The 12827-nt window shown below is 37.1% G+C and overlaps 1 protein-coding gene across 2 annotated transcripts in view; it reads left to right on the top strand.

Annotated features, from left to right (window-relative positions):
- Window positions 1-12556, top strand: part of RAP1A (RAP1A, member of RAS oncogene family) — a 73869-nt gene extending 61313 nt beyond the window's left edge. For both annotated transcript variants that reach the window (XM_060027271.1, XM_060027280.1), the window contains exons 6-8: window positions 366-509; window positions 5524-5639; window positions 11863-12556. In XM_060027271.1, coding sequence (XP_059883254.1) covers window positions 366-509; window positions 5524-5610 — 231 coding nt within the window. In that variant the 3' untranslated portion in view covers window positions 5611-5639; window positions 11863-12556. The remainder of the gene's footprint in view (window positions 1-365; window positions 510-5523; window positions 5640-11862) is intronic.
- The last annotated feature ends 271 nt before the right edge of the window (window positions 12557-12827 follow it).

Here is a 12827-nt window from a genome sequence, read left to right on the forward strand (position 1 = left end):
TTTTTTGGTCCTGTGAGATGAGGCACTTAAAACACACCAAGACAATGAGTATTGCAGGAGGTTCCTTTTCCTTCAGATTTTTCTACTTGGAATTCAGCCATTAGCATTAGTCCACCTGAGCATTTTGGGATTATAGTCTTAAAATAATTTAGCAGATCAGTGTTGTAGAATCTTGTCCATATTTTTTCTGTCTCTTCCCCCTCCATTTTCCCCCCAACACACGTACATACACCTTTTTTTAAGCACTTGATGAAGATTATAGTCCTAACTAACACATTTCAGTTGGTGACTGGTAGTTGCTTACTTATAAAAGGCTGAGTAACAAGTATGTTAGGGCTTATTATATGATTTTTTCCTTCTCGCAGGTTCCAATGATTTTGGTTGGTAATAAATGTGACCTGGAAGATGAGCGAGTAGTTGGCAAAGAACAGGGTCAGAATTTAGCAAGACAGTGGTGTAACTGTGCCTTTTTAGAATCTTCTGCAAAGTCGAAGATCAACGTTAATGAGGTAAACTACAGCTGCTAGGCAGCACAAATAAGTGCCTTTTTAGTTTCCTTTCTTTCAAGTTAACAGCCAAAAACATTTTTTAAAAAAGAAAAAGTGGTGTTCTTTTAAGTATTTATCTATCAATTTATGGAAAACACTAAGTAATTCCTAGAAACCTTATTCCTTCTCTTATATGAAATCACTTTGTTGGCTGTGATGAGGACACTTATATTTACCTTGTTGGCAAAGAGATGGTTTAAGTTAAAGAATATGTTTTTTAAAGTCCTGCTAAGCCTCTAAATGATAAGCCAGAAAGTGGTGTGTGAAAATTGTCACATCACCCTTGTATTATAACAATTACCTATACAGATGTGTGTAAAAAGGTTGTAAAGTCAAGTAGAAAAATAAAAAAATCAAAGTAGTTACTGTACTGAACTTATGTTGTACAGAAAGATATCATGGAATTTGGTGTTTTGAGTCCTGCTTCCCTTTGGTGCATGACTCAAAGGGAAGAATCTGTGTGAGTGTGGATGGATACAGAACTATGATTCACTCGGTCTTTTAGGCCTGATAACAGCAGGTGCACAAGGCTTTTTTTGTCCATGACTTAACTACTCCACTATCCTGAGAACATAGCTGGGGACAGGAATGCTTAACAAGTAAGCTTGCCTGCCTGGATGTAAAGGGCCAATAGTTTACTGGATCCCTAAAAGATTAGTGCAATCCCCAACTGCAACCACTACATCCAAGCAAAATCTTAAGAGGTTCCTTTGCTTTTTGTTAATTTTAACATAAGCCTTTTTTTTCTTAAAAAAAAAAGCAGAATAGGCTTCTTTGCTTTCCCAGTAGTACAGAAGTGTTCATTTGCCAGTGTGCTTGCCATTTGTAGCATCACAGGTAGTCAGTCAGAGTTCAGCACACTTACAACATAGATGAGAGTTAAGACTGGTTTAGGTTATCAGAGTCCTCTGGTGTGTTTTTGCTTATGATTCCTCTCTGGCCTTTGGTTCTTTTGGTCACTTTTCCTTCACTGATATTATGGTTGTAGACTATTATTTGACTTTTTAAATGACCAAATTACTTTAAACGTGTGGCACGAAGAAAATTTAAGGTTGTGGGACTTCGCTGGTGGCGAGGTGGTTAAGAATCCGCCGGCCAATGCAGGGGACACGGGTTTGAGCCTCAGTCAGGGAAGATCCCACATGCCGCGGAGCAGCTGAGCCCACGTGCCCACGCCCTAAAGCCCGTGCTCCACAGCAAAGAGAAGCCACCGCAATGAGAAACCCGCGCACCACGATGAAGACCCAACGCAGCCATAAATAAATAAATAAGTTTTACAAATAATAAGTCAAAGCTTGTCTTTCAGATAAAACCAGTTTTAATAAATACATAAAAATAAGAAATTCATAAATTTTATTTATTCAGCAAATATTCATTGTGTTCCTATGTTCCACTGTGTTAGGCACCAGGGTAACAGTCATTTAGACAGAGACTATTCTTGCCCTCAAGAAGTTTACATCCTAATGGGGAACAAGTCCTGCTGAGATCTTCAACAACAGTTATTTGTAATTCACTGCCAAGTAAATGAAAGGAAGTATGAAATGCTTCTAGTTTCAACTTTCTCTGTTGTGGAATTACAGTTTCATAGATGTTATCCTGAAAAACATGGCTGATCATAAAATGTTGATTTTTGGTTTAGTTTCCCCCACACCACCACCAAAAAAGAAAAGAGAGAGAACGTTAAGGTAAAACACATAAACACATGAGGTAAAACAATGAGCTTGGCTAGGGGAGTAGTAGTGCACGGTCACCATCTGCAGGATGATTGGCCTTAGAGATATAGTTCCTGCTGTCCTGTGATCACCCTCACTGGTACCCGACCACCAAGTTCATAGGACTCGGCCGAGGTTGAGTTGGGCCAGGGTCCAGTGAGCACAGTGGACCAGAGGTATTCCTTACCTTTCAAGCATTACCTGTTTGTGGGAACTTACATGCTACTAGATCTCCCTCCTCTGGGTTTCAGTTTCCCATGCAGCAGAGGTGCTTTTTCACAGTAGCCTCGTTGAAATCAACCGTTGACATGAAGGTTTATAAAACAAAAATAGAAAAAAAATACAACAAAATGAAATACATTAGCTACTTAAGGTTCTTTACTCTTTTGGAAAACATACAAACTTTATGCTAGAAATTCTTGAGAGTGTAATAATTTCTTTCTTTTAATATTTCTCTCTTGATAGCCTAATAATCCAACTGTGGAGTTTTGGGGGTAGTTAATAGTTCCTCAGACAGCTAATGCCTTGAAAATATGTGTGTGATTTCTGAGTGCCTGAAGATAGAGAGATCATACTTTCACATGATTGAACTCTTGGACTCAAGTTTGAAATCATACAGGAACATCCTGCTTAACTAAATTGCCCTCTAATTCTCTACTATCTATATCAGAGAATATATAATTTTTTTAAAAAAAACTCTTGGGACTTCGCTGGAGGTCCAGTGGGTAAGACTCCATTCTCCCAATGCAGGGGGCTCAGGTTTGATTCCTGGTCGGGGAACTAGATCCCGCATGCACGCCGCAAGTAAGAAGTCTGCATGCCTCAACTTAAAAAAAAAAAAAAAAGGTCCCGCATGCTGCAACGAAGATCCCACGTGCCACAGCTAAGACACGGCACAGCCAAAATAAATAAATAAGTAAAAATAAATAAATATTTTTTTTAAAAACTCATCATTTTTGTTGTGTTTTGAAAGTAGTACATAGTTGTATCAGAATCACATCAGTCTTAATCAAGAATTAATTGTTCTTTGCTGATGCTGGAATAATAATTGGAATCAAAACATCCCAATTAAGGAGTGATAGAGGGATTGAGAAATTATTCTGTGTTCCTTTTAGATTTTTCAGAAGGATGAGGAAGAACCTAGACTGAGGGCTTTCAGCATATCTAACCAAATAACTATAGTTCGAACTTGCCCTCATCATTGCTGCTGTGAGGTAGGCACCGTTTGCCAAGGAAATCCTTAAGGGTAATACCACAAAACCAGTTACCATTTTGTTTAGTACCAGAAACCCATGGCTACCATGAAGAAACATGCTGTTTTGATTAATTTACTATTTTAGTTTATCCTTTTGTTATTTTTCACTTATAGATTATGCACTGAGGCTGGGGAACTAATGAGATTTTGTTTATGGCTTATGAACATTAAGTTCTTGAAGGGCTTTGGAGCTGTGAAACAGAAACTACCATTTTGTTCATAAACTCTTAAGTTTTCAACTTTCTTAGAAATAAGATAATAGAATTAAATGGTTGAAAGAAAATGGGAGAGTGGGTAGGATGGACCAGAAAGAAAAGAATATAAATGAATCAATAGCTTTGGGATAAATCTGTTTATCCCAAAGGGGGGTAAATGAAGGGGTCCCCCCTTCAACAATTAATTTAGGCTTGTAATCTTAGGACCATTATTTTTTAAATTGAAGTATAGTTTGCTGTACAATATTATATGTTATAGGTGTACAGTGTAGTGATTCATAATTTTTAAAGGTTTTACTCCATTTATAGTTATTATAAAATATTGGTTATATTCCCCATGTTGCTATTCCCCATATATTCCCCATATATCCTTGTAGCTTATTTTATACCTAATAGTTTGTACCTCTTAACCCCTACCCCTATATTGCCCCTCCCCCCTTCCTCTCCCCACTGGTAACCACTAGTTTGTTCTTTGTATCTGTGAGTCTGCTTCTTTTTTGTTATATTCACTAGTTTGTTGTATTTTTTAGATTGCACATATAAATGATATCACACAATATTTGTCTTTGTCTGACTTACTTCACTTAGCATAATGCCTTCTAAGTCCATCCATGTTGCTGCAAATGGCAAAATTTCGTTCTTTATAGCAGAGTAGTATTCCATTGTATATATACACCACATCTTCTTTATTCATTCATCTGTTGATGGACACTTCCATATCTTGGCAGTTGCAAATAATGCTGCTATGAACATTGGGGTGCATGTATCTTTTTAAAAAATATTTATTTATTTACTTCTTTACTTACTTACTTACTTACTTTGGCTGCGCCAGGTCTTAGTTGTGGCACTAGGGATCTTTTTTTTTAGTTGCGTCATGCGGACCTCTTAGTTGCAGCATGCGTGTGGGATCTAGTTCCTGACTAGGGATCGAACCCGGGCCCCCTGAATTGGGAGCATGGAGTGTTACCCACTGGACCACCAGGGAAGTCCCATGGGGTGCATGTATCTTTTCAAATTAGTGTTTTTGGGTTTTTTTGGATATATACCCAGGAGTGGAATTGCTGGGTCATATGGTAGCTCTATTTTTCGTTTTCTTGAGAAACCTCCATACTGTTTTCCACAGTGGCTGCCCCAATTTACATTCCCACCAACAGTGTAGGAGGGTTCCCTTTTCTTCACATCTTCATCAACATTTGTTATTTGTGTTCTTTTTGATAATTGCCATTCTAACAGGTGTGAGGTGATATCTCATTGTGGTTTTGATTTGCATTTCCCTGATGATGAGCGATGTTGAGCATCTTTTTATGTGCCTGTTGGCCATCTGCATTTCTTCTTTGGAAAAATGTACATTTGGCAAAATATTACTAACTGGTGAATATGGGTGAAGAAAATACATAAGTTCTTGGTACCTGCAACTTTTCTGTAAGTTTGAACTTTTTAAAAAATAAAGCAAGTATAAAGATATAAGTGAAGCATTAACTGTTCTCTTAATAATTAGGTTTTTGAAGCATCAAAGATTCCACTTCACTATCTTGTTTTTTTCACTACTAATTCTTTTTACTAATTTGTTATTGAATATCTCTAAGAGCAAGTGTATTTCCCTCATTGTAAGTAGGTAAGTTGTGCTTTACCCTGACTGAAAATCAGCTGAGGCTTCTTAGAAACCTGCTGTTTCTAAGAAGCAGCAAAATACAGATCCAAGAGCAGAATAATATTTCACACAATCAAGATTGTTTTGTGGAACAAGGTCTCAAATATTGGTTAAATAAGTACTTTTTCTTGTTTTTATTTAGATATTTTATGACCTGGTCAGACAGATAAATAGAAAAACACCAGTGGAAAAGAAGAAGCCTAAAAAGAAATCATGTCTGCTGCTTTAGACCCACAATAAGCAGCAGCTCTGAGCCAGGTAAGATGCTAAAAGCAGAGCAGATACCTTTCTCATCCTCTTATTTGGGGCTTTCCCCAACAGTAACCACTTCCCATTTCACCTCTTAGGGTATTTCCAGGCTTCTGTAATTTGTAAATGTTTTATATAACTTATAGATATGTTCATCTACTGGATAATTTGTCTTTTTCTCCATGAGATTCTAAGCTGTCTGAGGGAGGGCAAGGATCATGTCTGTTTTACTCACCAGTACATCCCCAGTGCCTGGTACAGAATGGGTGTCCAAACAATAGTGGTTCAATGAATAGAAAGCCTTCCAAGGTCACACCGAAATTCAAGCTGAATTGAAGTGGAACAGTGGTTTATCTGAAAATAAATTTTTTTTGATGAAATATTTCAAAGTGAGCACACATATATATCAGTAATAGTCATTCCTCCTCAGATGTAATCCCAGCCCTGATTCCTGACACAATGGATTAGTTTTGCCTCTCTGAACTTAACAGAAACAAAAACACTTAATGTGTTATTTTATGTGTGGCTTCTTTCACTCAAAAATGTTTTTGAGAATAATCCTTGTTGCATACAGCAGTAGTTTATTTTTATTGTATGACTATACTAGCAATATATATGTATTCTACTGTTGATGGACATTTGGGTTCTTTCCAGGAACAAGTATGGTGCCTGTGCACTTTCTATTTTTTCTTTTTTTTTTTTGAGATGATCATATGGTTTTTAATTCTTCAATTTGTTAATATGGTGTATCACATTGATTTATTTGCATATATTGAAGAATCCTTGCATCCCTGGGATATATCCCACTTGATCCTGGTGTATGATCCTTTTAATGTGCTGTTGGATTCTGTTTGCTAGTATTTTGTTGAGGATTTTTGCATCTATATTCATCATTGATATTGGTCTGTAATTTTCTCTTTTTGTAGTATCTTTGTCTGGTTTTGATATCAGGGTGATGGTGGCCTCATAGAATGGGTTTGGGAGTGTGCCTTCCTCTGCAATGTTTTGGGAGAGTTTGAGAAGGATGGTTGTTAGCTCTTCTTTAAATGTTTGATAGAATTCCCCTGTGAAGCCATATGGTCCTGAGCTTTTGTTTGTTGGAATTTTTTTTTTTTCTTTTTTTTTTGCACGGTACGCGGGCCTCTCACTGTTGTGGCCTCTCCCGTTGCAGAGCACAGGCTCCGGACGCGCAGGCTCAGAAGCCATGGCTCACGGGCCTAGCCGCTCCACGGCATGTGGGATCTTCCCGGACCGGGGCACGAACCCGTGTCCCCTGCATCGGCAGGCGGACTCTCAACCACTGTGCCACCAGGGAAGCCCCTGTTGGAATATTTTTAATCACAGTTTCAATTTCACTTCTTCTGATTGGTCTGTTCATATTTTCTATTGCTTTCTAAGAATTTGTCCATTTCTTCCAGGTTGTCCATTTTATTGGCATAGAGTTGCTTGTAGTAAGTAGTCCCTTAGGATGCTTTGTATTTCTGTGGTGTCTGTTGTAACTTCTTTTTCATTTCTAAGTTTATTGACTTGAGTCCTCTCCCTCTTTTTCTTGATGAGTCTGGCTAATGGCTTATCAATTTTGTTTATCTTCTCAGAGAACCAGCTTTTAGTTTTATTGATCTTTGCTATTTTTTTCTTTGTTTCTATTTCATTTATTTCTGCTCTGAATCTTTATGATTTCTTTCCTTCTGCTAACTTTGGGTTCTGTTTGTTCTTCTTTCTCTAGTTCCTTTAGATGTAAGGTTAGATAGGTGTAAGGTAAGATTGTTTATTTGAGACTCCTCTTGTTTCTTGAGGTAGGCTTGTATAGCTATAAACTTCCCTCTTAGAACTGCTTTTGCTGCATCCCATAGGTTTTGGATTGTCGTATTTTCATTATCATTTGTTTCTAGGTATATTTTGATTTCCTCTTTGATTTCTTCAGTGATCTCTTGGTTATTTAGTAACGTATTGTTTAGCCTCCGTGTGTTTGTATTTTTTACGTTTTTTTCCCTGTAATTGATTTCTAATCTCATAGTGTTGTGGTCAGAAAAGATGCTTGATATGATTTCAATTTTCTTAAATTTACTGAGGCTTGATTTTGTGAGCCAAGATGTGATCTATCCTGGAGAATGTTCCATGCACACTTGAGAAGAAAGTGTAATTTGCTGTTTTGGAATGGAATGTCCTATAAATATCAATTAAATCTATCTGGTCTGTTGTGTCATTTAAAGCTTCTGTTTCCTTATTAATTTTCTGTTTGAATGATCTGTCCATTGGTGTAAGTGAGGTGTTAAAAGTCCCCCACTATTATTGTGTTACTGTCAATTTCCTCTTTTATAGCTGTTAGCAGTTGCCTTATGTATTGAGGTGCTCTATGTTGGGTGCATATATATTTATAATTGTTATAGATTCTTCTTGGATTGATCCCTTGATCATTATGTAGTGTCCTTCCTTGTCTCTTGTAACATTCTTTATTTTAAAGTCTATTGTATCTGATAATGAGTGTTGCTACTCCAGCTTTCTTTTGATTTCCATTTGCATGGAATATCTTTTTCCATCCCCTCACTTTCAGTCCCTAGGTCTGAAGTGGGTCTCTTGTAGACAGCATATATATGGGTCTTGTTTTTGTATCCATTCAGCAAGCCTGTCTCCTTTGGTTGGAGCATTTAATCCATTCACGTTTACGGTAATTATCAATATGTATGTTACTATGACCATCTTCTTAATTGTTTTGGGTTTGTTTTTGTAGGTCCTTTTCTTCTCTTGTGTTTCCCACTTACAGAAGTTCCTTTAGCATTTGTTGTAGAGCTGGTTTGGTGGTGCTGAATTCTCTTAGCTTTTGCTTGTCTGTAAAGCTTTTGATTTCTCTATCGAATTTGAATGAGATCCTTGCCGGGTAGAGTAATCTTGGTTGTAGGTTCTTCCCTTTCATCACTTTACGTATATCATGCCACTCCCTTCTGGCTTGTAGAGTGTCTGCTGAGAAATCAGCTGTGAACTTTATGGGAGTTCCCTTGTATGTTATTTGTCATTTTTCCCCTGCTGCTTTCAATAATTTTTCTTTGTCTTTAATTTTTGCCAATTTGATTACTGTGTGTCTCGTCATGTTTCTCCTTGGGTTTATCCTGTATGGGAGTCGCTGTGCTTTCTGGACTTGGTTGGCTATTTCCTTTCCCATGTTAGGGAAGTTTTTGACTATAATCTCTTCAAATATTTTCTCTGGTCCTTTCTCTCTCTCTTCTCCTTCTGGGACCCCTCCCTATAAAGCGAATGTTGTTGCGTTTAATGTTGTCCCAGAGGCCTCTTAGGCTGTCTTCATTTCTTTTCATTCTTTTTTCTTTATTCTGTTCCACAGCAGTGAATTCCACCATTCTATCTTCCAGGCACTTACCGTTCTTCTGCCTCAGTTATTGATTCCTTCTAGTGTAGTTTTCGTTTCAGTTATTGTATTGTTCGTCTGTTTGTTCTTTAATTCTTCTAGGTCTTTGTTAAACATTTCTTGCATCTTCTCGATCTTTGCCTCCGTTCTTTTTCTGAGGTCCTGGATCATCTTCACTATCATTATTCTGAATTCTTTTTCTGGAAGGTTGCCTATCTCCACTTCATTTAGTTGTTTTTCTGGGGTTTTATCTTGTTCCTTCATCTGGTACATAGCCCTCTGCCTATTCATCTTGTCTGTCTTTCTGTGAATGTGGGTTTTGTTCCACAGGCTTCAGGATTGTAGTTCTTCTTGCTTCTGCTGTCTGCCCTGTGGTAGATGAAGCTGTCCTGTGCACTTTCTTGTACAAGTCTTTATGTACATGTGCATGCATTTCTGTTTGGTGTGTGTGTGTGTATGTGTGTGTGTGTGTGTGTATGAATGAAATGGCCAGACTATACACTATATATGTGGTAGCTTTGGTGGATACTGCTAAGAAATTTTTCCAAGTAGTTGTACCAGTTTACACACCTACTAGCAGTTTACGAGTTCCACATCCTCCCCAAATTTGGTATTGTCAGTCTTTGTAACTTGAGCCATTCTGCTGGATGTGTGTTGGTATGTCAGTGTAGTTTTAGAAGTCATTTCCTCTCAGGTGTGGGTTGACGTCTTTCAAATGTTTCTTCTATAGGTCTGTAGGTAGTAGTCAACTTTAAGTACCACTTAAGTTTTCATTAAGTGAACCCATTGGAGAGAAATTAGTGGCCGCATTGAAGCTGCCTATCGCTGCCTATCACGTAAGCAACCAGGCCATGTGGGACCATTTGTTTTCCCTTAATTATATATTTAAATCCCCTGAACAATTTTTACTTATGTTCATCAACTCTGTAAACATTACCATAAAAGAATACTTTCATGGAGTGGATTTATGATGTAATTTGATGCTAATTATGGGACTGTTACTAAACTGCGTCCGCTTAGAGGAGAGTTGGTTGTGCTAAAACTCTTGTAGGTCTCTTGGGTCTGTTTAGTAGATTACATCTTCTGGAGCATCAAATTAACTAATATGTGCTTCCTTAGAGATATGAATGAAACTCTCTTAGGGGAAACAACTGAGTAATTGTACCCCTTTTTGAAATGAAGTAGAGGGAAAATAGACAGAAAGGAGTAAAGGTCACAGATTGCCTCTGGATAGTGAGATTTTGGAAAAACAGCTTCTGGCCAAATGCTTGCTTAGGCTTTTAGTGAAATCTTGAGTCAGTAACTATAAATCATCAGCTCCTTGAAGGTGATTATTGTTAAAGTTGATAGTATTTGTGTTTCTTTAGGTAAGGGTACAAAGGTAGAAAAAAATGAGAACTCCAGTTCCTGTTCTGAAATGTATTTAACTCTTCTACAGTTAGTTGTCTGGCTTTTTTTTTTTGGGGGGGCTGCTTTGGTTCTTCGTTGCTGTGCATGGGCTTTCTCTAGTTGCGGCGAGCGGGGGCTACTCTTCGTTGTGGTGTGCAGGCCTCTCATTGTGGTGGCTTCTCTTGTTGTGGAGCGTGGGCTTCAGTAGTTGTGGCACATGGGCTCAGTAGTTGTGGCTTGCAGGCTCTAGAGTGCGGGGCTCAGTAGTTGTGGCGCACAGGCTTCGTTGCTCCATGGCATGTAGGATCTTCCCGGACCAGGGCTTGAACCCGTGTCCCCTGCATTGGCAGGCGGATTCTTAACCAGTGCACTACCAGGGAAGCCCCTGACTGGCTCATTTTTATCATTATCTTAGCTGACCCTCGTTTAATGTCCAGTTCTCAGAAAATGTCCTTTTAGCTTATGTCTAAAGGAAGAGGTGCCGTCTCCTGGCCTATTGGGCAGATTCATTCACGTACACCCTACAGTGTACTACTATGAGTGTTACCTTAGAGGAAAGAAATCTTGACCTAAATCTAGAAATAAGACTTTCATCCTGGTTGCATAAATTCTTAGGCTCTGATAGGTAATTCAGCTTACAATATATTTAATGTTACCTGAGATCTCTGTGCATATTTGATAATACCAAATAATAGGTCACTTAGTAATCAGAATACTTTGCAGAGCATTTTGCTGTGATTATAGACTTGAAGTGCTATGTTGATCCCATTTAAGAAGTACTGAGATATGGAATAAATTTAAATAGCCACTATAAATGGTTTTAGTAAGGGTATGTGAACCTTAAGGGCAGCTTACCTAGCCCTAGCCGTTAGGCAAAATCATACTGAAGCGTGTTAGTCTCTTTCTAATATGTCCTACTTTTTTAAACTGAGGAAAGAAATTCATCTTCAGGAAATTATTCCTTTAACCTAATTCTTTTCTGCTGAGCAGTAAACCTAACTTTGAGTCTTCTGCCCTTGAAAATGGGCATCAGCTCTTTCTGTATCGTTTCTTCTTGTCCTAGCCTGAATTGGAATAGGTAACCCTAATATAAATAATCATAAAATGGTTGAATAAAGAATTTCCATTGGGAAGTTGATGCAGGCATGAGTTGTTTCCTTAGTGGAAAAGGAACCTTTAAAAATAAGATGATACTGGGGTAGAAATGAAATAATCACTGTTTTCCTCTTTACAGACAGGACTGCCAGATATATTGTGAAACACTAAGTACAATAAAACTATTTTTTAAACATTTTTAAAGGGAGTTTAAAATAGCCTTGTTACTATATATGTTTAATATAATTTAGTTATCTAATAATGATCAGCCAAAATCATTATTTCTCTCTGTATTATTATGTATCTACTTATTTACTATCATCTTCTGACATCAAGGTTAACCATATATATCAGTATATATATATCTGTATCTATTCAATGTTCTAGATTACAGGAATGAAGAACTGTTGCCTAATTGGAAAGTGCCAGCATTCCAGACTTCAAAAAATAAATCTGAAGAGGCTTCTCCTGTTTTATATATTATGTGAAGAGTTTAGATCTTATATTGGTTTGCACAAGTTCCCTGGAGAAAAGAATTGCTCTGTGTATATCTCTTGGAAAATAAGACAATAGTATTTCTCCTTTGCAATAGCAGTTATAACAGATGTGAAAATAAATATACTTGACTCTAATATGATTATACAAAAGAGCATGGATGCATTTCAAATGTTAGATATTGCTACTATAATCAAATGATTTCATATTGACCTTTTTATCATGTTTCCTCCCTGTCAAGCACTAAAAAGTTGAACCATTATACTTTATATCTGTAATGGTATAGATTATGAAAATTTCCCCTCAGACTCATTGCAGCAGATAACTTTTTTGAGTCATTGACTTCATTTTATATTTAAAAAATTATGAAATATCATTCTGTCATTATATTCTAATTAAAATTGTTTGTGCATAATGCTTTGGAAAAATGGGTCTTTTATAGAGAAAAAAACTGGGATAACTGATTTCTATGGCTTTCAAAGCTAAAATATATAATATACTAAACCACCTCTAATATTGCTTCTTGTGTTTTACTGTCAGATTAAATTACAGCTTTTATGGATGATTAAATTTTAGTACATTTTCATTTGGTTTGTGTGTTTTTGTTATTGTTTATAGATTTAAGGCCTTTATTTTATAATGATCACATTGTTTTAAATGCAGCAGTAGCTCCTTCCTGGCTGGTACCTGCAGAACACTTGGCTTTAAACCCCTAAGTAAATGGTGATTTCTCTACAAACAGACCTCGCACTTTCTGTTCTATATATATTTATTCCTATTATACAGTAAAATACATCAGACTACATACAATAGTTTTGTATATTCTCTCTTGATCTTAAAGATTGTATCTTATTGAA

Source organism: Delphinus delphis, chromosome 1 (genome assembly GCF_949987515.2).
Source record: "Delphinus delphis chromosome 1, mDelDel1.2, whole genome shotgun sequence".
NCBI classification, from domain to species: Eukaryota; Metazoa; Chordata; class Mammalia; order Artiodactyla; family Delphinidae; genus Delphinus; species Delphinus delphis.